This window comes from Pelophylax lessonae (genome assembly GCF_965119305.1).
Source record: "Pelophylax lessonae genome assembly, chromosome: 3".
NCBI lineage: Eukaryota > Metazoa > Chordata > Amphibia > Anura > Ranidae > Pelophylax > Pelophylax lessonae.
The window spans coordinates 413370154-413397097 of NC_138770.1; the positions used below are offsets into that span (position 1 = coordinate 413370154).

At 43.0% G+C, this 26944-nt stretch overlaps 1 protein-coding gene across 1 annotated transcript in view; it reads left to right on the forward strand.

The window, feature by feature from the left end:
* Positions 1-26944, forward strand: part of LOC309549245 (uncharacterized protein) — a gene marked incomplete at both ends in the record, with an annotated part of 362081 nt that overhangs the window by 190611 nt on the left and 144526 nt on the right. Inside the window, one exon of the mRNA XM_082249369.1 lies at positions 21369-21485. Coding sequence (XP_082105495.1) covers positions 21369-21485 — 117 coding nt within the window. The remainder of the gene's footprint in view (positions 1-21368; positions 21486-26944) is intronic.

Sequence of the window (26944 nt, forward strand, 5' to 3'; positions counted from 1 at the left end):
GGCTCTGGTGGTTCTGATACCCAAGCCTGGTAAGGATCCGCAGCGACCTGAGTCCTACAGACCGATATCCCTCCTCCAGGTAGACGTTAAAATTCTGGCAAAAATCTTGTCCACTCGGGTCAACAAGATCATTCTCTCACTGATGCACACTGACCAATCGGGCTTTATGCCTGGCCGAAATACCTAATTCAACCTGCGAAGGCTATTTATGAATTTACAAGCTACTCATGACAATGTGGGAGCCAGGGTAGTTGTGTCCTTGGACACGGCCAAGGCCTTCGACTCTGTGGAGTGGGGATTTCTTTGGAGTTGTTTGAAGTGCTACGGCTTTGGCCCGCGGTTTGTCCGCTGGGTGCAGGTTCTTTACCAGGCCCCGGTGGCTAGGGTGCTGGCCAACGGCTGGACGTATGATAGTTTCCCTCTTAGCAGGGGGACACGCCAGGGCTGTCCGCTGTCACCGCTATTATATAATTATTATTATATATATTATATTATATATTATAATAGCCTTTGGCTATTGCTATTAGGGAGCACCCGGGTATCACAGTCCTCCGCGTTGGGCCCCTGGAGGAGAAAATCAGTATGTACGCTGACGATGCATTACTGTTTCTCGCTGACCCGGGGACCTCGTTAAATACTGCACTCTCCCTGATTGGCCGATATGGCCAGTTCTCTGGTCTGAAGATCAAATGGGACAAGTCCCAAATTTTACCTATTGATGATATTTCGTCATTCCCTTCCAATCCCGAATTCCCCTTATGTAAAGTAGACCGCATTGAATACCTGGGGGTTCAGGTCACGACAAAGCCGGCAGACTATGTTTTGGATAACTTGTTACCCCTCCTTACTATGGTCAAAGCGAGGACCCAGACGTGGACTAGACTACCGTTAGGGGTAATGGGTCGCGTTAACCTGATAAAAATGGTGTTGCTTCCTAAATTGCTCTATGTGCTGTGGCATTCTCCGATTTATCTTCCACTCCATTATTTTCTCCAGCTGGAGTCTCTCCTTAAACCGTTTGTTTGGGGAGCTTCCAGGCACAAACTGTCCTGTCGGAAGCTGAAGAACGCTACCAACCTGGGTGGTTTGGCTCTCCCTGATTTTAATTTATATTATATTGCGGCGCAGTTGTCCCACTTTTTCCATTATAATTCCTCCGACAAGGATAGATTTCTAGCGCTCCTGGCACCAACTCGGACCCATGCACTCACAGATCCCCTTTCTCTTATTGTCTCGGGGGTTCGGGGGGCGGATCACAGGGATGGTCGGGCTTCAATGCTATATCAATACAGGAGGTTGTGGGACGTTGTCTCGAGCAAACTGGCTCTCCCTGGGCTCCATGACTATACCCCGTTATGGTGCAATGTGTCCCTCCCTGAATTCTGTACTATCCCCGATGTGCATGTATGGATTCGACACAGTATTATCTTCCTATCTCATATCATTGCGGATGGAACACTTAGGAGCTTTGAGTCCCTAGCCGGTCAATTTCAACTCCCGCGTACTATGCTCTTCCGGTATCTTTAGCTGCGGCATGCGTTCCGCACGCAATTTCCTCACCCACTGCCAGCTCTCGAACCCTAGTCACCTTATCTCTATATTGTACACTTTGCTGCACGAGCCGGCCTCCATGGTCCTTGCGTATACACCTAAGGCTAAGTGGGAGGAGGATGTGGGTCCTCTGGAGGATGACGAGTGCAGTGACGCTCTGGATGCCTGTAAATTGGTCTCCCCTAAACTATCCGACCGACTTACCCAGACTTACATCATACATCGGGCGTACCTTACCCCCCTATTGACTGCCAAATACCGACGAGACGCCACAGACACCTGCCCTATGTGTGGCCGAGAACAGGGTACTTTTTATCATTTGCTATGGAGCTGCCCCGAAATCCAGGGTTACTGGGTTCAGATAGTTACATTTCTTCATGACACTATGGGCTCCCCCCTCTCACTGTTCCCCAAACCGTGCTTGTTAGGAATTTTCCCTGATGCCAGTATGAATAAATTTACTACTATATTTCTGCACAAAACTTTGTTCTCCGCCCGGAAACTGATAGCAAGCAGTTGGATGCGTGACAGACCCCCTACGTTCCATGACTGGCTTAGAGAAGTTAACGCTACTGTGCCCTACAAGAAGCTGTTGTACACACATCGTGGTTGCCCCACAAAATTTAATAAGATATGGGATAGATGGACGCAGGCCCCGGAAACGTGTGTTTAACCTAGGTTCCCTTCTTATGTTGTCCTACATAGATGATCTACTGGCCATCTATTGTACGCCTCGGTCTTCATGCCTTATATTCGGAATCTGTTCCATACTAGAGACGCCTCCTAAAAATACCTTTCGCAATATGCTTGTTTTTTTATGCTCTGTTTGATACTCCAGATGTACCTTATGTTGCTTACTTCATTAACTGTGATTTACTGCATTCTCCTGTTACTGTGGTTTACACCTATCTGTGCAATAAAGACTCGTTTGAATTAAAAAAAAAAAAGATGTCCATTTTGATCTGCCGCTACTCAGATGTAAATTAAATAGAGATGTGCATGAGAAGGGGGTGCGCTGATCTGTGAAAAAGCTGCTACTGAAAATGTGAATAGATAAACGAAAATAATGTATAGGTGAGCTAATTCGTAATAAGATATATAAAAAATTATATATACAATCAGTGGATGATATTCAACAATATCAAATAAAAATCCAATAAATAAAAAAATAAAAAAAAAATTCTCGCAGAAGGGCATTCCAGAGCTGTATGGCCATGTTCAGCGGCAAGTGAATATATCTCTGGCACACAGTGTTGGTGCCAAGATACATCTGACCACAGACACATGGTCTAGCAAACAGGGCCAGGGAAGGTATATCACTTTTACTGCCCACTGGTCAAAACTTCTGATGGCTGTCAAGCATGTAACCCGTGGCACCCGTGTAGATTTAGTTGTACCGCCACAGATTGCAAGCAGGCCTGCCTCTTCTTCTCCACCTCCTCCATCCTCCCTCTCTTCCTCGGCTGACTCCTCCTCTTCCGCTGCTACCGTCTCTTACACTGCGCCGCCCAAGATCCCCAGAACCTATTCCACATGCCAGGTGAGACGTTGCCATGCTGTGCTGCGTCTGTTGTGCCTGAAAGCCAAGAGCCACACTGGTCCTGCACTCCTTTCAGCTTTGCGTTCACAGGCAGATCAGTGGCTGACACCGCTGAATTTGACAGTTGGTAACGTGGTGTGTGACAACGGTGCCAATCTGCTGAGCGCGCTGAAACAGGGCAAAATAACACACGTGCCATGCATGGCACGCGTCCTGAACTTGGTGGTGCAGCGATTTGTTGGCAAACACCCTGGGGTCCAGGACGTCTTGCGGCAGGCCATGAAAATCTCTGCCCATTTCCGAAGATCTTACACAGCCGTGGCTCGCCTTGCTGAGATTCAACGGCGACACAACCTGCCCATCATGTGTCTTATTTGTGACTGCCCGACGCAATGGAACTTAACGTTGCATATGCTTGATAGACTGCTTGAACAGAAACGTGCAGTTAACGACTACCTGTTCGAACTCTGCGGCAGGACAGGTTCTGGGGAGCTTGGGTTTTTTTCACCTCGCCAGTGACTGCTAATGCGGGACACATGCAGACTTCTGTGGCCATTCGATGAGATCACCAAACTGGTCAGTCACGGCCAGGGCGCCATAAGTGACATCATACCTTCTTTACGGAGCGTGCATTGCGTCGTGTCATTGATCAAGCCGTCGAGGAGCAGGAAGATGAGGAAGTCGCAATGTTGGATGAATTCACAGTGGGTGCTACTCCATCTGAGACAAGTCAACAGCAGGAGTCTGAAGAGGAGTCAGAGGAGGATGGTGCTGGGGGGGATGAGGAGGAGCAAGAAGAGCATGCTTTAAACCTTTCTGGGATTCCTGGTGTTATCCGTGGATGGGGGGAGGAGAATGAGGACGACATTATCCTGGATGATGAGCTGGAAGCAGGCCACTACACGGCTTCCAGTTTAGTGCGAATGGGGGCCTTCATACTCCAGTGTTTTAAGGGGGACTTCCGTATAAAACGCATAAAGGCCAAGGAGCAGTACTGGGTGGCAACATACTTAGACCCCCGTTACAAACACAAAATGGCGGAAATGTTACCACAATCAGAGGGCGGTCAGAATGCAGGGCTTCCAGGCCTTGCTGCGGGAAATGCTGCATTCTTCTTTTGCGTGCACTGGCAGAGGAATTTCCAGTCACAGAGAGACAGTTGCGGGTAGCAATCCAATAGCGCCTGCAAGAAGAGGGCGGTTTGAAGATGTCTTGGTCACTTCAGATATGATATTCTTCTTTCAGCCGAACCATCGACAGCTGTACTCCGGATCCAGTCAGGGAACGCCTAGACCGACAAGTGTTAGTCTACATCGGGTTAAAGGCCGATGTTTCATTGAAATTCCTCATGCCAGGCCACAAATATCCCCCAGACCCCCATTCACCCACAGCAATTCCTGGTCCTTGGCTTCGCTACATACAGTGGCATAAAAGGCATTTAATGTCCATTGAATGGCAAATTTTTGGGGCCTTTCAGGGCCTTTCAGGGCCGACAATTATTTTCTGTGAATGCCTAATGTTCCTCCAGCCACCAAATAATACGTTCTTACCTGTCAGGTGTTTAAACCCATGTGAGCTAATTTTTGGAGCCTATACAGGCCTTATGTCTGTATACTGTGAATGCCTAATGTACCTCTATCCATCAAATACACTACGTTCTTTGCTGTCAGTTAAACCCATGTGAGCTAATTTTTGGCGCCTATACAGGTCGACACTTATGTCTGTATACTGTGAATGCCTAAAGTACCTTCAGTCACAGAATACTACGTTCTTAGCTGTCAGGTAAACCCATGTGGGCTAATTTTTGGGGCCTTTTATGGCCAACACTTACTTCTGTATCCTGTGAATGCCTAATGTACCTTTAGCCATCAAATACTACGTTCTTAGCTGTCAGGCCGACAATTACTTCTGTATCCGGTGTGAATGCCTAATGTACCTCCAGCCATCAAATACACTACGTTCTTTGCGGTGAGTTAAACCCATGTGGGCTAATTTTTGGGGCCTATACAGGCCGACACTTCTGTATCCTGTGAATGCCTAATGTACCTTCAGCCACAGAATTCTACGTTCTTAGCTGTCAGGTAAACCCATGTGGGCTAATTTTTGGGGCCTTTTATGGCCAACACTTACTTCTGTATCCTGTGAATGCCTAATGTACCTTCAGCCACAGAATACTACATTCTTAGCTGTCAGGTAAACCCATATGAGCTAATTTTGGCAGCCTATAGAGGCCGACACTTCTGTATCCTGTGTGAATGCCTAATGTACCTCTAGCCATCAAATACACTACGTTCTTTGCTGTCAGTTAAACCCATGTGACCTAATTTTTGGAGCCTATAAAGGCCGACACTTCTGTATACCGTGAATGCCAAATTTACCTTCAGCCACCGAATACTACGTTCTTAGCTGTCAGTTAAACCCATGTGGGCTAATTTTTGGGGCCTATACAGGCTGACACTTACTTCTGTATCCTGTGTACGCCTAATGTACCTTCAGCCACAGAATACTACATTCTTAGCTGTCAGGTAAATGCATGTGGGCTAATTTTTGGGGCCTGGAATGGGTGACACTTCTTTATCCTGTGAATGCCTAATTTTTCAGACTGGAATTGAAAATCAATGGGTCTGTAAAGGTTCCGCCAAATTGTGGAATGGATGCGGACCCATTTTACACATGTGTGAATGGACCCTATATGTATTAGACATGTATTTACCGTCTGACGTCCGTTCTGGCTGATTTATGAAAATTTTTTTGCTGTAAAAAAAAAAAAAAAAAAAAATGAGGGCAACTTTACCAATTGCAATACTTCTGTTATGACATTATCCATGTGCTGTGACTATTTGTGCACAGCTAGTACGTCTTTTGTGGCTGCAAATATGACCTAAAGGTTTTTAAAGTTCGCCTCCCATTAAAGTCAATGGGGCCCGCCGCGAACTTGCAGTTCGCGGATTTTTGAGAAAGTTTGCGGCTGACGTTCGCGAACCGCCCCGGCCGATGTTCGTCCATCTCTAGTCATGACATCACTTCTGGGTACTCAGCGCCGAATTTAAAAAAATGACAGCATTCAAAACAGCCAAACTTGGCGTTTTAAATGCTTTTAAGTGCAGAGGAGGGGTTTGGGGTCTTTTAGACCCCCAGATCCCTCCACAACAATACCTGTGAAAAATAAAAATATAAAAAAAATTTTTAAATGTCCGAAAATATTGGCCAATATCGGCCGATATCCGATGACCAAAATATCGGTATCGTCATTAAAAAAAACGATATCGGTCGATCACTACTCCTAAGTAATCCCCATTTAAGATCAACAACTCTAATATCTCCCCTACTATCTCTGCCTCAGTATCAGCATTTTATTACTGCCTATCTAATGCCTGCAAAGGCGACGCACCCTACCAAATTCCAATACCCATCTCTGTTTTACCTCGACTAATTCCAGGTTTTTCTATTCAAAACTGGCAAAAACAAGGTAGAACTCATTTATCAGATTTATACACTGACTTACTCGAATCATTTGCTAAGCTGCGAGAAGAGTTCTCCATCCCTTCCACAGACATTTTAGGTATATCCGAATAACCTATTGCCTAATACGTAACCCATGCCTCCAGGTCTATGTTCACAAAATAATCTGGAAGAACCTCTCCAGTACTATGAAAAATAATAAATGTATACCATTGTTTTACAGCCTTTTAAATACCAAAAACACTTTCACCAAACTGCCAATACTAAAATGTGAAAGCGAAATAAGGTAGAACTTGCAGTCCTCAATGGACCATAGCACTAGCATCGAAATACAAGGCAACCCGCGCTTCCAACCTTTGGGAACTGACTATTAACATTAACCTCAAATGGTACATTGCCCCAACTCAAATACACACCTATGCCCATCTGTAGCACCTACCTGCTGGAGAAACTGTGGGGAGACAGGCAAATCTTATGCACATCTTCTAGGGATGTAACAAACTACTGAAATTATTTGTAGATACCTTTGCACTCATTTGCAAAATTACCAAAACCCCAGTAGATCCATCACTAGAATTCACCTTATTAAGCATAGGAATTAAATACTTCCCTTCCCAGCTTCGACCTGTGACCACTCACATTGTTTTAGCCGCAAGACTCACCATTACTAGACATTGGAAAACTGCATACCTAATACTATTGGATGAAATCATCTCTTCAGTTCACCTACACATTCCTTAATGAACGTATAATTGCAGCCTCAGAAGGCAGGCCGGCTACTACAGATAAAAGTTGGTTACCGTGGCTTAAATGGTTCCAAAACAATGTATGTAAAAAAAACCATGATGACACTAGTGAAGTGATGAATCATAGCTACACCAAGCGACAATTAATTTCCTCTCTGAGCAATATTTCTGTCTCGTTATTCATGACTAGAGTTGAGCGGATGTTCGGGTTCGACGGGTTTGGCCGAACTTCGCAAAAAAGTTTGAGTTCGGCACCGAACTTAACCCGAACTTGACCTCCATTGAAGTCAATTGGGACCCGGACTTTTGAGCACTAAAATGGCTCTAAAAAAGTAATGGAAAGGGCTAGAGGGTTGCAAATGGCAGCAAAATGTTGTCAAGAGCATGGTAAGTGTTCTGCAAACAAATGTGGATAGGTAAATAACTTAAAATAACATAAAATACATACAAATAAATAATAATCTTGATGTAGGTTCATATGGAGTAGGAGGTTGATGTGGCGGTGTAGGTGGAAGCGGTGGAGGAGGACGAGGTAGCCAACACTGGTTTTTGCTTTAATTTAACTTTTTTTTTTTAATTGGGTTACACCCCAAAAGAGTGAGAAAGATCAAAAATACAACAATGGCTTGGTAAGGCCGGTATACATGTCTATTCTGCACAAGGTACGGACAAGTCCTGTGGGATCCATGCCTGGTTCATTTTAATGAACGTGAGCTTGTCCACATTGGCTCTGGACAGGCGGCTGCGCTTGTCTGTGATAACGCCCCCAGCCATGCTAAATACACGTTCAGATAATACACTGGCTGCAGGGCAGGCCAGCACCTCCAAGGCGTAAAGGGCAAGCTCAGGCCATGTGCCCAATTTGGAGGCCCAGAAGTTGAAGCTGGCAGACCCGTCATTCAGGATGTCTAGGCGTGTGCACACATACTGCTCCACCATATTGGTAAAATGCTGCCTCCTGCTAAGGCGTTCCATATCAGCTGGTGGTGCTGGTTGTTGCAGTGTGACAAAGCTTTTCCATATTTCAGCCATGCTAACCCTGCCTTCTGAGGTGCTAGCGGTGCCCCGGCTGCGTTGGCTACCTCTTCCTCCTCCTCTGCCTTCGCCTTGTGCTTCCACTGTGCCCCCGCTGTCAGGTGGGAATGCCACCAGCAGCACATCTACCAGCGTGCGCTTGTACTCACGCATCTTACGATCACGCTCCAGTGAGGGAATTAAGGACGGTACGTTGTCCTTGTAACGGGGATCCAGCAGCGTTGCCACCCAGTAATCAGCACGAGTTGTGTAGACACTGCAGCATGTAATCGCTCATGTGTGCCAGGCTGCCCAGAGGCAATGAAAAGCTGTCCTCTGTGGGAGGTGTATCCTCTGTGTCCTCTGTATCCCCCAGCCACGCACCAGTGATGGCCATGAGCTGGTCTGGGTGCCACCCTGCTGTGAACATGGTTCCTCCTCCTTCATCTCCTCCTCCTCATCCTCCACCTTGGCATCCTACAGAACTGTGCCCTTGCTGGACAATTGTGTACCTGGCGTTTGTGGGTGCAGGAACCCACCCTCTGAGCCACATGTGAATGGCTGCCCTGAAAGCCTTGGAAATGATCCCTCTTCCACCTCCTCCTCCTCCTGTGCCACATCCTCATGGTCTTATCCCTTGTTAGAAAATTTGTCATATATAGTGCTTTACTTTTTTACAATTATTTTTAAAGATATCTTTGGCTCAAAAATTTGCAAGAAAGTATGGGATTATGAATCTACAAGTATGTCTACAAAGGTGTGGAACTTGAGCTGTTAGAGGGGTGTCATCAATTTGAAGGTTTGACAGATGGATACCAGAGTGACACTTTCAAGAATATCAGAGAATGACAATGACTATTCTATAACAAAAAAAAACAGACCTGTCCAAAGATCTAGCAATAAACAATATTACCGCAGAAATTACTTTAATGCAGGGTTTCTCAATCAGGGTCCTGTGGAAGCCTAGGTTTCCTCCTAAGGTTACCAGGGGGAAAATTGTATAAAAAATTACACACACACAAAAACTGACAGGGGTTCTATTTATTGTCCACTGTATCCCTCCCACTGGATATCACATGACAAAAATACTGTATGGTTTAATAAGATAAATGCTGCATTTTTCGATAAAATACCACATGTGGTGGTAGTTTTTTTTTTTTTTTTTTTTTTTTGTAAATTGCAAAAATATTTTTTTTGTAAATTGCAAAAATATTTTTGAAAAATGCTATGAGCGATTTTATCACAAATTTTAAATAGGAAAATGCTGCTTCATGAAAAGAGCCCATTGTCACTTGAAGCATGCAACCCAAAAAAGTAAATTAACTTTTTTTTTGGCCATAACAATGGTTGTTTTTTGTTTGATCGAGGCTCATTAACATGATGTTTTCTCGATGCCAGTGTTCCCCAGATAAGCGTACTATGTACTGCAAGTAAAAGTACTACTAGACAAGATTCCTTATCATTTGTTTCTTGCTGTGATCTTTCTTTTCAAGCATTTGGTTCAAATAAACCTTTTCTCTAATTTGTCCAACAATCTGACATCTTGCATACAATTTCAATAATATTACTTATATTGGTATCACATAATGTATTCCTTGATGTAATTGTAAATCTTCTGGGTAAAAGGGACTCAAATCCAATAACAGAACACTTTATAGTATAATTTTCCCTAGATTCAACTCCAAAACCTTGTTTTTTTGTTAGGGCTCTTTCACACAGCCGCTCTGATTTTTTATTCCGCTGCAGCACTTTTTTTTTTTTCTTTTCACGGACACGGATGACACTTGGGTCATCCGCTCCTTATGTCTGTATTTCATCCCATCAGTTTGCGGATGATATACGGACATAATGTATGTCTCTGGGGATTGCGGATGTCAGCAGATGACACCACTGACATCCAATTTTGCATCCGTTCAGTTTTTTAAACGGAAGAAAAATAGGGTTCTGTTCCGCTCCAAAAAAAGGAACAGAACTGAAAGGATGAAAATCGGATGTCAGTGGATGGTCATCCTCTGACATCCGCAATCCCATTGCCATGCATTATGTCAGTTTTTCACCTGCAAAAAAATGGGATGAAATACGGACATACGGAACGCCTGTGTGAAAGAGCCCTTAGTATAAAATCTATTTATTTATTTATTTTTTCCCAAAAATTTTTTTGAGTTTATGCAAAGATGTATAAAACACATACAGTCTCTTGAACAGTTGAACAATATAACCGAGGTTGAGTAACAAGGTAGAGTACGTATAACATATCATGTACCAACAAGTGTTCTGTCATACAAGATAGACATATAACATGTACATTCCTATGTAACATCAGATAATGCAAGTAGTCCAAAAGGAGAAATAGAATCTTATTACAACCAAATAGGAAAGTGTATGAGGGGACGTTAAAGCCTGTTAAATTGTAGGCGCATAAGGAACCTTATGTCCTTTTTGCTGCGGTATATTTCTCCTGATAAAAAAAAAAAATAGGAACGGCAGGAAGTATGAGCTGTTGCTTTAGATAGATTGTGATATGTTCCAGGCTTTAGTTTTTAAAAGAAATAGCAAAATGCTGGATATTAGCAAATATTTATAGGACTGTATGTCAGGGTGGAAGTTGGGAGGGGGAGGACCATCTCGGAAGGGATGGGACCACTCCCCTAGCCCATGTTAGAGGGGGGTGAAGGGAAGGGGGGAGGGGTGGAGGGAGGGAAAAGGAAGAGAGAGAGGGGAGAGGAGGAGAGGTGGGAAGACAAGAGGAATTCCCACGGTCTCTCCCTCTAGACCGCCTCTTGGCAGTCCAAACTGAGGATAGGATGAATACAGCTACATTAAATAAGAGGCGGCGTTGTCAGAAAAAGGGGTGTGCAAAGTGAGTTGGGGTGCTCTGAGGCCGACTCCCACTATCTGCCCTTGTTTAGGGGTGGGAGGGGCCTGAAACCATTCGCTGAAGTGGGGGAAAGGGAGGAGAACTCAGGGGCTGCTATAATGGTTTCAAACGGCATGTAAATATAGGAGAGTGATGGATATGTGGGGGTTGGGAGCTAAGTGTGGGTGTGTTGTTGTCGGGAGAGGATGTGGAAGCCAATAAAGTGTGTGAGTGAGATTTCAGGAAGGATCTCCAAGGGGCCCAGGTGTGTGCATGAGTGTCCGTTCTGTCACGGGCTATAGCCACTAGCTCTTCTATTTTGGCGATTTTGTCCATTTTGTTGAGCCACTCTCGTATTGAAGGTGTTTTGTCAGACTTCCAATGAATTGGGATGCAGGCTTTTGCTGCGTTAAGCAGATGTGGGGTCAACGTTTTACAATATCTATGTGGGGGGGGGGGTGGAAGTATAGTGTAACAGATATTGAGCGGGAGAATAGTCAATGTTAATACATAGGTCCCTCGTAATGGTATCATGTATTGATTGCCAAAACGGTTGTATTCGTGGACAGGTCCAGTAGATGTGAAGAAGCGTGCCCGTGTCAGATTGACATCTCCAGCAGGTGTTGGAGATATCTGGGTTGTATTTGTGTAGTAATGATGGAGTCCTGTACCATCTGGTCAACAATTTGTAACAATTTTCCTGTGTGGACACATTGAGTGAACTTTTGTGCGCTATAAAGCACATATTGTCCCAATCTTTTCCAGAGAAAGGTAAGTCCAGGTCTGACTCCCACCTAGGCTTTGCTTTATTAGCATGGTCTTGTGCATCTGTTATTAGGAGGTTGTATGTGACCGGGCTGTGCGTCTGTTGTGCGTCTGACCGGGCTGTGCGACTGAGAGTTGTGCGTCTGACCGGACTGTGCAACAGAGTTGTGCGCCTGACCGGGCTGTGCGACTGAGAGTGTTGTGCGTCTGACTGGGCTGTGCGACTGAGAGTGTTGTGAGTCTGACTGGGCTGTGCGACTGAGAGTGTTGTGCGTCTGACCGGGCTGTGCGACTGAGAGTGTTGTGCGTCTGACCGGGCTGTGCGACTGAGAGTGTTGTGCGTCTGACCGGGCTGTGCGACTGAGAGTGTTGTGCGTCTGACCGGGCTGTGCGACTGAGATTGTGCGTCTGACCGGGCTGTGCGACAGAGTTGTTCGTCTGACCGGGCTGTGCGACTGAGAGTTGTGCGTCTGACTGGGCTGTGCGACTGAGAGTGTTGTGCGTCTGACCGGGCTGTGCGACTGAGATTGTGCGTCTGACCGGGCTGTGCGACAGAGTTGTTCGTCTGACCGGGCTGTGCGACTGAGAGTTGTGCGTCTGACCGGGTTGTGCGACTGAGAGTTGTGCATCTAACTGGGCTGTGCGACTGAGAGTGTTGTGCGTCTGACTGGGCTGTGCGACTGAGAGTGTTGTGCATCTAACTGGGCTGTGCGACTGAGAGCATTGTGCGTCTGACCGGGCTGTGCGACTGAGAGTGTTGTGCGTCTGACTGGGCTGCGCGACTGAGAGCTGTGCGTCTGACCGGGCTGTGCGACTGTGAGTGTTGTGCGACTGACCGGGCTGTGCGACTGTGAGTGTTGTGCGACTGACCGGGCTGTGAGATTGAGTGTTGTGCAACTGAGTGTCAAGTGAGTGTAGCGGAGTACCAGAGGGTGAGAAGGTAGAGTTAGGAAGCCAGGAAATAGCCACATAGGATAGACTTAAATCGCTGAATCCCCATTAAATTAGATTAGTAGGTACAATGCCCGGCGGGTGTGGAGATGCGACACAGTGTACATCTTGTGATATGTATGCGTTCCTCAGACATGTGATCGAGGGCGAATATAAATGCGCAAAATGTAAGCACGTTGCTTCCCTGGAAGCCCAGGTCCTGAATCTAGGGAAGCAGCTGGCAACACTGAGACGAATGTCCATACCGGAGAAGAGCCAGGATCGTACCAGTCAGGTGCAGGCAGGGGTCTGCACAGAGGTGGGCTGAGTATTGGAGGTGCAGGCATCAGAGTAGAGTAGAGGGGTGACAGTTAGGAGGGGTAGAAGGGGACAAGGCAAGGAGGCTGATCCTGGGCTATAGCACCCCAATAGATACGCCCCGTTGTGTGATGTTGGGGAAACCAGTCAGGGACCAGCATTGCTGGAGCAGAGTGACGCCCCTAGCTGCCAGGGGAAGAACTCCTCCAGGGAGGCCGGGAGAAAGGGAAAGGAAAGACAGGTGCTGGTGGTAGGGGACTCAATAATTAGGACAGACAGTGTAATCTGTGACAAAGACCGTGTGCGCCAAACAGTCTGTTGTTTGCCGGGCGCTCGGGTTCGGCACATTGCGGATGGGGTGAACAGATTATTGGGTGGGGCTGGGGAAGACCCAGCTGTCATGGTACACGTGGGTACCAATGACATAGGCAGAGGAAGATGGAGAGTCCTAAACGATTTCAGGGACTTAGGAGCTAAGTTGAGGAGTAGGACCTCCAAGGTAGTATTTTCCGAAATACTACCTGTACCTCGAGCCACACCAGAGAGGCAGCGGGAGATTAGGGAAGTTAACGAGTGGCTGAGGAGCTGGTGTAGTAAGGAGGGTTTTGGGTTCCTGGAGAACTGGGCTGACTTCTCAGTCGGCCACCGGCTCTTTGGTAGGGATGGATTGCACCTAAATGGGGAGGGTGCAGCCGTACTGGGTGAGAGGATGGCCACAAAGTTAGAGGGGCTTTTAAACTAGGGAATGGGGGGGAGGGTACAGATGTAGAATTAGCCAGGGGAAAGCAAGATTCAGAGGGCAGAAATGGGGGTATTAGCGGTAGGGTGTTCGGAGCTCCTAAACCCAGGGTGGGTACGGGGAAAAATCAAGAGAGCAGCCTAATAAAAACAAATGAGGATATATTTGTGGCCACTCACTAAAACTAGAGGAAAGGCGGTTTAACCTTAAAGTACGTAAGGGGTTCTTCACTGTAAGAGCGGTAAGGATGTGGAATTCTCTTCCACAAGCAGTCGTATCAGCAGGGAGCATTGATAGTTTCAAAAAACTAGTAGATGGGCACCTTAGAGACCACAACATACAGGGGTATACGATGTACGATTAAAGGCAAACACACACACACATCATAGGTTGAACTGGATGGACTGATGTCTTTTTTCAACCTCACTAACTATGTAACTATGTAAGATCAGGTGTCGTTTGGGTGATGTGTTCATGCAGAGTTTCTCAATGGGTGTGAGGTCTCTGGAGAGTATACCATTATTATTCCAAGAATTAAGGAAATGTCTGGTTTGAAAGTAAGTCCAATTGGGGATTGGGGTGGAGGAAGTGGAAGATTTAAGTTGAAGGCGGTCTAAGAGGGAACCTTTGTTATAAAAGCGGTGTGCTTCAATTGTGTCATCGTTCCAGAATTCACGTAAGAAGGAGGATGACATTTCAGGAGCAAAGCCGGGATTGAGTTTGATTGGGGTCATTGGGCCTGGTGGGGAGGAGACAGACAATTGTTTGCAGGTATCTCTAAAGGAGGTGAGGGTAGCGCTTATGAGTGGGTGTTTTTTGAGAGATAGAGGGGTATTTTCGTTTGAGGTCCAAGGTATTGTTTTGAGTGGAAGGGTGCTGAAAGCCTTTTCAAGTGGGATCCAATCTTTATTGGTTTTGTGTAGGAACCAGTCAAGGATTCTCGTTAAATGGCATGCCCAGTAGTATTTTTTGAGGTCTGGAAGACCAATGCCTCCTTTCAATTTAGATTTGGATAATAAAGCAAACGAGAGCCTGGGGTTTTTTTAAAACCAAAGAAATTTGTTGCATAGGGTCTTAAAGGACGCAAAGAAGGAGTTGGGGATTTTGATGGGGATCGCTTGAAGCAGGAAGAGGAGTCGGGGAAGGATGTTCATTTTAATGATAGCTGCTCGACCAAACCATGAGAAATGGGGTTTGTTCCACTTCTTGATGTTGTCTTTAATTGCAGGGAGAAAGTTTGTAGTGAAAAGGTCAGCGAGATTATTCGTAAGATGTATACCCAAGTATTTTATGGAGGTTTGCGCCCATTGGAAAGGGAAGTTAGATTTACACTGGTTAACCAATTTTTCTGGGAGAGAGATATTGAGGGCATTTGATTTAGAAAAGTTTATTTTAAAATTGGAAATGTTCTGGAAAAGTTAAAATTTTTGTAGAAGGGATGGAATAGAGAGCAGGGGTTCGCTGAGGAATAATAGGATATCGTCAGCGAATGCTGCTATTTTGAAGGAGCGGTGGCATATGGTTATTCCAAAAATGTTCTGGTTTTGTGCTAGTGACCTTAAGAATGGTTCCAGGGTGAGGACAAATAAAATGGGGGACAGGGGGCATCCCTGTCTCGTCCCGTTGCTGATAGAGAAGGCGCTCGATAGGCTTCCGTTAACTCTCACACACACTGTTGGCGTAGAGTACAGGGAAAGGATGAGGGTAAGCAGATGATCAGGGAGGCCTATGCCATAGGACACTCTCCATATAAGACCAATCGAGCCTGTCAAACGCCTTCTCAGCATCAAGGGAGAGCATGAATCTCTTTAGTTTGTAGGAGGTCATCCAGTGATGGATGTTGATGGCTTTGATCATGTTATCACGAGCTTCTCGGCCAGGAACAAAACCAACTTGATCCTTGTCGATCAGCTGTGGGACAAGGGGGAGGAGTCAGTTAGCGATGACTTTAGCGAAGAGTTTAATGTCTACATTTAATAATGAAATGGGCCTGTAATTTGTGACAGAGGTTGGATCTTTTCCTTCCTTTGGGATCACTGATATGTGGGCGTCTAAAAGTCTGTGATGGGGGTATGGAGGAGCTGCTAAAGAGTTAAAGGCCTTGAGTAATGGGGTGGAGATAAGGTCTGTAAAAGTCTTGTAATAGGGGGCTGTGAATCCGTCAGGACCTGGGCTTTTTCCCGCTTTGAGTTGGGATATTGCCAACATCTTCTGAAAGGGGCTATCTAGATTTCGTGATTGTGTGTGTGTGTGTGTGAGAACTTTAGGGCAGGATTCCTGAAGGAAATCCTGGATGAGGGTTTTCTGGGCCGGTTTCGGGATCATGGGGTCTAAGTTATAAAGGTTGGAATAATATTTTTCGAACTGGGCTGCTCTATCGGGTGTCTTGGCTAAAGTAATGCCCTGGTCATCTTTAATTGTATGAATGGATGTTTTAGCCCTTTTTTCTTGGAGGGCTTTGGCTAAAAATTTACTACTTTTGTTTCCGAATTCATAAAACAATTTCTGTTGGAGAATGAATTTGCGTTTGACTTTAATATGTAGTTCGTCTAGTAAAAGTTGTCTGTTATATAGAAGTTCTTGGTAAGTGTGGTGTGCTCTGGTGCTTTTGTGTGCTCTTTCAAGCTCTTTTAAGAATAATCGCTTGGGTATGTGCTTGGTGGGCCTTCTTTTTTGAACTTAAGTGAGATAAGTATACCTCTCATGGTACATTTGTGGGCTTCCCAAACCGTGATAGGTGAGATGTTTGACGTGTTGTTATCGGCAAAGTATTCAGAAATTCTGTTGCGGAGATGTTGAATGTCAGGCTTTCGAGTTAAGAGAGGCGTCCAACCTCCAGAATTTGTTACGTGGGGATTCTGAGGGGATTGCGATTGTCAGTGATACTGGGTGGTGGTCGGAAATTAACATTGTCTCAATTGTCGCTTTCTTGATTGGAGATCTTTTTGTGAAAGGAAAACGTAGTCTAGTCTCGAGTATCTTTGGTGGGGGGGAGAGAAAAAGTTAGTCTTTAGATGAAGGATATAAGGTCCGCCATGTGTCATGCAGAAGAAGCTCCTGGAGGGATTTTCTAATTTGTTTGAGGGCTCTGTAAGGGAGGGAGGAGGTGCCTGAAGAGGAGTCAAGAATAGGGTACATTGCCACATTGAAATCACCCCCTAGGATAGTGATGCCTTGTTTAAATCCGGCTAACATGGCTGATATTTTCCTAAAAAACTGAATTAGGACTGTGCAGAATTAGGACCATAAATGTTAGCCAGAGTTACTGGTTTTTGTGCTAGAAGTCCCTTTAAGAAAATATACCTCCCGTCTGGGTCTATAATGGAATCGGAAAGTTTCCAGTCAAGGTTTTTGGAGATAGGATTGCTACACCTTTCGTTTTCCCTAGTGGGTTAGTGGCTAGATATGTCGTGGGGAAGTGAAGATTTTTAAGTTTTGGTGTATTCTGGGAATGAAAGTGTGTTTCTTGGAGGTAGATGATGTCTGCCTTCAGTTTATGCATAGTTTTGAGAACTTTACTTCATTTCTCAGGTATGTTCAATCCCTTGGTATTTAGTGAAACAATTTTAAGTAGGGTGGTATTGTTGGGATGCGATGTAGGGGGCATCGTGTAAATGAAGAAGGCTTCACAGAGTGAGTTATGTAAAAAAAATAAAATAAAATAAATAAATAAATTTGGTCGCTTAAACTAATTGGAGAGGCAGAGACCGAGGAGTGGGATGGGGGAGGGGAGGTTTATGGAAGTTAAAGGGTAAGGTGTAGGAGGGTCGGTTGAGGTTGGGAAGGAAAGAAAGGGAAGTGGAGAAAGAGAGCCGAGGAATAGGGTGAAAGTCAATATTTCACCCTATCTGTATGTACAAGTATCGGCAGGTTTGACAGGAGGAATATAAAAAAAAAAAAAAATTCCAACCTGTCTTGTGGGGGTAGATGGTGGATACTTGATCGGAATATAGGGTATATAAGAATGTTACCAGCCAGCGGAGGAGGAAGGAGAAGAGGCTAAAAATATGATCTTCCCATATGTGGAGAGAAAGGTAGAGAGGATGGGGGTATACAGAGTTTTGAAGTATACATTTTATATACTTTTGCAAGAGAAATAGAAAAGAGAGAATTAGTAGAAGCCAGGTATGTGGAAAGGGGTGGCACTCCCTCTAAGCGGAGTGGTGCCAACAATATGAAGTTCTCAGTGCGATGTATAATCAAAGGGATGGGAGCTATTAAACCGTACATTGACATTACATGAATGAGTGGGGTAGATCAAGAGAGGGGGGGGGGATCTAGACATTAATTGTGAGTACATCACCATTTGTGTCGCTTGAGAGCCCTAGACCCCATGTTTGAACCACTATAATATGCAAATGAACTGTTATCGGTCACTTGAGTGATTCAGACTAGGATCTGAAAATCCGATAGGGTATTTGGATAGGAATATAGATTTGGGATTGTAGGATTGAAATTATTGACGTATGTTTTCTCGCATGGCTAGGCTAAGATAGTGTATAAGGGGGGTCTCGGGCAGTCCATCCACACGAGCAAGTGCTATCCCCAAGGAGACAAAACATTTAAAGGATAGGGGGAAGGGAATACAGGGAATACTGTTGAAAGGACAAAATCATATAGAATAGTTGGAGTCCTATTTTCCCAGAAAAAAAAGAAAAAAGAAAAGAAGCAGGAGGTGTACATTACTCTGGTATGACCGCTGCTCCTCCATCCCTTCGGAAGAAGAGAGAGTGGAGGAGATAATGTCAAGGGGGCCTGATCGAGAATATTAGTATCTTCGGGGGATATCCAAAGAAGGTGGAGGGTGGAAAATTGGATATCTAAAAAAAAGGATTTGTGTGGTGTGTTGTACATTACCAGTCCTGTGAGATAATAGTTCAGTGGTATGGGGTTTCAAAGCGGAGATGATCTAACAGAACTGGGCAACTGTTACTTCAGCTGATCTTTAACTTGCAGTGAGGGTGGTCAGTCCGTGTTGGTGCAGGCATCAGGGAGATTGTTCTTCTGGAGATTTCAGCGTGCGTGGTCCCGGAATTATGGATCAATGAGTTCCTGGGCCTATAGAATAAAGCAAATGAGAACAAAACAAATGTGGATGGATGGGGGGATAGGGTAAGAAAGCGGAAAGTAAGAGAAAGGCAGGAGGGAGTGAAGGTAAGGACTGTAAATCTTGAGTGTCCGGCTCTGGATAATTCAGTCCTGTCTCGGTCGCCAGTGTACAGGGGAGGCCGTGGGACTTTGAACACTTTGCATGCTGTGACGTGTTTCGGAATCTGCTCTGGGTGAGGCTGATCTGCGTCGTCTGATGGAGAGCGCCTTGTTTTATCACGGCATGTACCTAATATTTTCACTGCATATTACTGTACCATGTTTCTTTCGCCTTTAATAAAAAACATTTAAAAAGAGAAGTCATCTCTTTCTGGGATCGCATCCATCGACGTCGCTCTCCTTAGGCTTTGCGTGTGGAGGGGTCTTTACCAATCTGGCAACTCAATATACGTAATGTTAAGAATGTTACAGAAAGATGTTATAGCCTCTGGAACCCGCAGGTTGGCAGTGCGTCCGTTGGCCGACGCAGATAAGCAAAATGGAAACTTCCAGCGGTATTGATGTTTCTGGATCTCAGGGTTTCCAGTAATGGCCGGAGATCGCGTCTTCGCTGGAGAGTTATCGGGGATAGATCTTGGAAGATTTTAATTTCTGATCCCTGATAGAGCAATGTGTGACGGTCTCTTGTTCTCCTTAGAATGGCTTCCTTTAATCTAAAATTCACCACGCAGCAGACGATGTCCCTGGGTGGATCCGTATCTCTTGCCTTGGGTCTTAAGGCTCTGTGGAGATGTTCAAATTCGATAGGAGTCTCAGGGGGTCTTCCTAGTGCATCATTAAAGATAGCAATTGTGGCCTTCATTATTTGTGTGTGGTCCACCGACTCTGGGAGACCCCTTACCCGAAGGTTATGGCGGCGTCCTCTGTTGAGGTCTTCGAGTTGCCTCTGGATATCCCTGAATTGGGCATCATGTAATTTCGTGGTGGTAGTCAGAGATTGAATAGATTCGTCATGTAAGGTGGTCTTTTCCTCCACTTCACTCCCCTTCAAGTTGATGGAGTTGATGTCTCTTTTTAATTCAACTACTGCCATGGCCAGTGAGGCCTTCAATTCGTCAGCAATGGATCGCAGGTCTGGGAGGGTTACAGGGACCGTTTGCAGGATCACTGAGGGGGGGAGCCTGTGTGTCCATGGCTGGATGAGGGTCCCCGTGGTCTGTTAAAAGGTGCTGATCGTCTGTAGGTTGCGGAGCTGCGGCCCCCTGGACCACCTCCGCGTAGGCCTTGGATGAAGCCGGGGCCTCGCGTATTTGTTGCGGCTGCTGGAAGAGCTCTGGGATGCTTCGGCCATTTCCGATAGATGGATCCCACGGGGATCGAGATCTGGAGGGAGAGGTGTGGGCGCTCAACTTCCCCATCCTCTTTGGGGAGCTTTGAAGGGAAGATTAAGCAGGGAAATGTGGCTTTTCCTCCGTAGCTGGCCGGGAGCAAGGAGACTAAGCGGCCATGTCCGACAAGCGCCAAGCCACGCCCCCAAATCTATTTTATCTATGAATGATCATGCTGACCAAATTATTGTAATGAATTTATATTAACAAACAAAAGTACACCCAGGGCATGTAGAGTGTATTCCAGCACTCTAGATTCTTACTCTTTTTTTTGTACAAATACTGTGTGTATGCGTGTGTGTGTGTGTGTGTGTGTGTGTGTGTGTGTGTGTATGTATATATATATATATATATATATATATATATGTCCCATGAGACTTGTTTTCCTCCTTCCCTCTTTCAAAATTGAATTAACAAGTTATTTTCAGAATAGCGGAATTGTCACTTTCTGTCTTCAAAGGCATTAAAAATCCATTTGTAAGTATAGCCACCTCAAAAAAGTAAGGTCTAAACTATTTATAGCCATTTCTGATATTACATAACATATTACATATGACATATTACATGTTGAGTGTCACATTTAGAGGTCACTATTGTTGTTTTGCCTCCTACTCTTTAACAGTTCTTGTTAATATTTCTAAAGTTACGATCTCCCGTATAATCCAAAGAAAATAAATAAAAAATAATAGGCAAGAAATGTTAAATCTTTTTTTTTTTCTCACCCATCACTTTTCTTTTTCTCTTCAAATGGTTTTCTTTCCTACATTTGTTTCTTTCTCTTGCATTCTTTTTTCGCTTTCATTGTTTGTCTCTAATGTAATTTTATTCTTATGTGTTTTTATTTCTCTTTGTTCTGTGTCTCTTACATTATTTTCTTTCTCTTACATTTCTTTTCTTACCATCTTGCATTTATTTCTTTCTCTTCCCCATTCTTTTTTATCTCTTTAATTCCCTCTCTTTTCTTCTTTATTTTGTCAAGTAAAACATTTTGTTTTATCATTGTCTATAGAAAATTTGAACAGCACTGTAGAAATTGCAGATATAAATGGTTCCAGTCCAGAGAATGTATTGGTTGACAAGACACTGTCTGCAGTTTACAACTCACATCAAGTTTGGCATTACCCAGGTATGAAAGTAGAGCAAGAAATGAGATTCGCAACATCAGCTTTCGGCAAATTGTCCAAATAAATAGCAATATAGTGCACATAGCTACTTTAAGGTCTGCCACAACAGTTTTATAAGATTAAACCTGCATGCTACTAACTGGTAACAGTTTCTTTTTTATTTATTTTATAACCTCTATTTCTCTCCAGCACTTAGCAGTTATTTTATCAATTTCCACATAACACAAATTAAGTAGTGAACTAGCTAGCTTTAATGATATATGTTGTCGTATTTACTACTGAAACTTAGTTGCAAAACTTTTCAGATTGGGCAGTGGTAAAAAGAAGGGTGCAAAAGTTGAAGGCATAATTCAGCTTATCTTTGGTATTCTCACTGCCTTATTAAAAATGTCCAAATGTTTCCTGCTTTGATGTTCATTTGTGTACAAAATATATACATATCTATTATATTGGGATGATATGATATATTGCTGAATAGTTGTCTATTACAAAAAATGCAAATCTGAATTGAAAGGTTTGGATTTGTAAAGATCTACAATTAAAAGTTGTTTTTTATCAATGCAAAATGAAGATAGATGTTGCTGAATTCTTTTTGAGAAGTTTAAATGCCTGGCTGTAATACTCATCCCCTTACCTGAATACTTCCACAGACCTGACCTGTGATAAGTGTGCAGTGAGAATAGAAAAATCATGACATAAATGCAGAAGGAATTTTAAGAAGGGGGTTAGCTTTAAAGCAACACATGTATCCTCAGACATATTCCTTTTATAATGGTTGTCATTGAATGCTCAAAATATTTTATTAGTAGGGACAGAGGGGGGGGGGGGGGGGGCAGGTATTGACAAAATACCTAGTCTTTCAAATGCAATAGTTAATGCAGAATTTCATTAAAAGCCAGTATGTGATGTTCTTCCTCCTGTTCTTATTCCCTAATAAAGTTGTGCTCTCAGCTTATTTATTTGGCCCTACTTTCAGGTGTGGTCAATTATCACTTTAAACTTTACACATATTCCAATATTCGGTCGTGAATCTTATGTAAGAGCAAATATCCTATCAGTAAGAGTGCTGCGCTAAAATTAAATACAAAATGTGGTAACCCAAATAAAAATTAAAAATAAAGTTAAATAATGAGTAAGAGTCCAAATGATGATGTGGTGAAATCAATCCAAGAAAATAGTGTCCACTGTTTGTAGAAACTATCCTTCAGTGCTTGAACTCTAGTGCATAATGCACTCACCAGAGGTCTAAAAAAAACCAAACCCAAACCAACATCCAGCAAATTCCACCAAGTAATGTTGAAGCAATCCAGTGCAAGTGAGCCTCTACCCAAATATGCACTCACCAGAAATAAGGTATACGGTAGCTTCAATAACCACTCCATAATAAATACTCCTCCCTGTTTCTCCTGTGTTGGGGAATTAGTGTCTGGCGGATGTGCAGGAGGTGGCAGCGGCAGCATTTTCTGGGCTCCTCGTGGTGAGCTTTTTGTTTAGTTTTTTGTTTCCTGTGGTGGGGATTCCATGCTGTTAACAATAAGAAATGGGAAGTAGTATCTATTATAGAGTTGTTATTGAAGCTTCCATATAGCTTATTTCTGGTGGTGAGTGCATATGAGGGTGGAGGCTCACTTTCACTGGATTTCTTCAACATCACTTGCACTTCTTCTTGCAGATGCAGTGCACTTTGAACCATACAAAATGATGCAGTGGTGCAGTGTGATTCCTGTTCGAATTGCATATGATGTGATAGTATGAATTTGGGCTTATACCTCGCTGGCCAGTAACAAGCGGCAGTACGTTTTTTTTTAGCATTCAGGTAAACTCTTGATCTCTGCATACTTCTTTTATTTCAGAAACTTTTTTTTTATGTGTTGTATACTAGGACATTTAGGCAACATATATTTCACACTGAATAAGCAAGAATATATTTACGAAAATTGAAATTTGCAAATCACAAATGTTTTATATGGCAACATCTTCATACATACATGGATTCTAAAAGTGTATTGAACTATTTAAAAACCCAACAAAAGTTGTTAAAATGTCTACCTAAAAAAAAAAATCATCAGCCACAAAAGGGAGAACAAATGACAATATGTAAATTCATAAACACATTTGTTTACAAACCATTCATAAAATCACATGCATGCCTATTACAGATCATAAAATCCAGTATCTGTGTACAATACTGTGTTGTGCATGAGTATGAACCAACTACTACTTATCAGTAAAAAGCTTATTACATTTGCTTCTCAATCATACCATTTGGAGCCTGTGAAGATAAGTCCTCATAGGTCAACGTGTTTCTCAATTTGCTTCTTCAGGACACATTGAGGATAATTTCAGAGGTAAATAAATACAAACAGAATCATTAAAACAGTTTGTACAATAATAAAATATGCAAGTTTTTATTAGTCCGATTGTCCAAACTTCAAGTTTATATCTATCGCAATACTGTAGGAAACTCCCTGGGCAGGAACCGGAAACCGAGCAATAAGGGAGGAAGAGGCGGCAACCAAAGATGGGCTACATTTCTATTAAAGGTTAATTCATTTTAAGATAATGACCCAGGTGTATGGCAAAAGCTCAAGATTGTAGTGAATGTTCCAGAAGTAGTAACTCTTCAAACAATTGTGGTTTGATTTGCAGATCATCCCTAAATATACAGCAATTAGGTGTTATAAACCCTTTGCTGGAGCATAGATTATTTGTGTTCCAGTCCATTAAAGTCAACCATAGACAGTTTAAATCTCGGATGGTTCAGCAGGGACTGGGTGAGATTTGAACCATATATGGGCAGGCTGAATGTACACAAGTTGATTGATTAACTTTGATATAACCAGCCTTTCTGATTGTGCATGTAATTATTGCTAGTGGCTGTTATAGCCACTAGCAGAATCACTGTGTTCTCCCAGTGGGGACGAACCCCCCTCCCCGCCAGGTAGAACACAATGGCTCTGTGGAAGGGATTTTCCCATCAACACAATCAACCCATGGCTACAGGAAAGAAAATCACTTTGTCCATGAATGGCATTAGTCAATACCCTCTCATGCTCAAAAAAAAAAAAAAAAAATATATATATATATATATATATATATATATATATATATATATATATATATATATATATATATATCCTCCAGTAAAAGGAATTATGCCACTTTTTCACTCAATAAAACTACATTCTCAAGATCGCAATAATGAGCCCAAAGCTTCTAGTCCAAAAGTGGATCTAATCCTGAGACAAAAATGTAATATACTGCAGTGTACCTGTCCTTAGATATGGTGACTATTTATATACATTCAGAATAATAGGAATACTACTTCCTCTCCTCCTTTCTATACCTTGGATGGGAGAAGTTCTTTAGTCTTCTAAGATAACTAGTAGCAGTCTAATTGATAGTACTGTATTAGATAGAGAACACAGACAATAATTCTGGCAGGATCAACAGGTAATTTGTATGTGCTTTTTGAACAGATTTAACAATGGTTTCCATGGTATACTTAGCAGAATGAAAAGGCCGTAATAAGAGAAGTTCATTGTTAGGGTTTATATAGCACATTGTTTTCCTTGTCAGCAAAGCAGTGGGTGGGAAAGTGTTTATTTTCAACTGCTCATTTGTAAAATAACATTACTTCAGCATGCCTAAAATAATTTTACAAAGAGGTGTCATTTAATTTCGTTATAAATCTGAAGCCCACTTCAGAGGAGTTTCTAGAGATGTAAGCAGCACCAGAAATAATGTCTGAACAATGCCTGTTGTCTCAAATACATTCTTTTCTTTTCATTTGCTATTAGTATATAAAAACCTTGTTTGGAGCAGCTGAGTTAAAAAATAAAATAAAATCAGATGGTGAATTTTGTATTGAAATTTAAATTTGTTTTTTTTTCCTTTATAATGCAAACTGATAAAAGGGTTGCTTACTTCCAGATGGGACTCAGTGAAAGCAGTGATTGCATTGATATATCATTTTTATTATTTTATAACATTTGAGTTGTCTTTTTCAGTTTCCGCTTTGTTTGCTGGCACCTGTTGATGAATACAGGCTTTAATATAGTCATTAACAGAAAGGATGAAAGGGAACTGCAGATGCTGGAACTTTAATCGAGCCCGCACAATGTAATCTACACTTTCATCTTTTTATATTTAATCTGTTTGTTTGTTTTTTTCCCTGGAAGACAAAGATTAACAGAACACATGTACACAGATTTGGTGCCAGCGCTGGATTTCATAAAATGACATGTAGTTATCAGTATCATATGGACTTTAATTACAATAATTAACAGTGGAGGCAGCTAGATTTTCTGTAGGTCTATAGTAATTGTCTCTGGCATATGCTATGTGGTACATCAAGACCATATTTTATTATGATATTTAAATGAAAATGTTTTCTTGCTATTCACTTTTTTTCATAGACTTTGATGAATGTTTTTTGAGGAATAAACTACAGAAACGATAAGGATTCATGTTATTTTAGGGAATTCAAATAATTAACAAATGTAACCTGTATAAGGAATGGGTGAATCTGCCTGTGTTCAGTTTGTGGGGGTTTGTCAAAACCTGTCTCAAATTTGTGAAACCTGATCTCATCAATTTAACGGTTTACCAAAACTGTTACATTCATGGCATGCCATGAAAGATAACTGTCACAGTTCGTTTATGCTCTCAATCGAAAAAATACTGTAAAGTGGGGAAGTCTATTTTTCATGCATCTTAATGAGTTAGTTCATTTTTACAAAAAAAAATGCCTATGCAGATAAGCGGTGTTTGTAGAAAAAAAAAATTGTGCAGCTCTGATTAAAACTGAATAATGCTCTTGCTATAGGTGTAGGCCATTTACATACCTTATGAAGCCTGACTAGAATACACCGAGGACATTTCTAGGATGATTCTTAGTGTGGCCTAGTCATTACTACTCACTTCCACCATGACAGGAGTGAAAAGAGGTCCCTTGGCAACTCGGAGTGTGAGGGAAAGAAGAAAAAGAACAGGCCCACGCCGGTGTTCCTCTCTTTCATGAACCCCCCATGCTTGGCCCTCCAAAACAGTGGGGTCCAGGAAAGAATAGAACCATTTGGTTCCATACAAGAGGAAAAGGTTCAGGTAGGGCAGTACCATCTGTCCATTTTTTAAGTTAGAAAAATGGGTTTGTATTTAGGTTTAAAAGGTTTGTTTTTAGGAGGTATATTTTATTTTGTGTTTTTTATTTCAGGGTGTAAAGACACTTGCTGACACAGGCAAAGCTGCCCTTTTTTTTTTTGCAGCACATATCTTCACACTTAGTAAAGTAGGATGCAGTAAACCACCACATATTAATCACTCATTGTCACAGTTACCATTAAATTAAGACAATCCCCTTGTTTAAAAAAATATCAGGCAAGCGCAAATGAGGCTGAGGGCTCTGCACATAGCAAAGTGGTGGTCAGGCCACACTATTTAGAGTCAGGACAAATGTGCC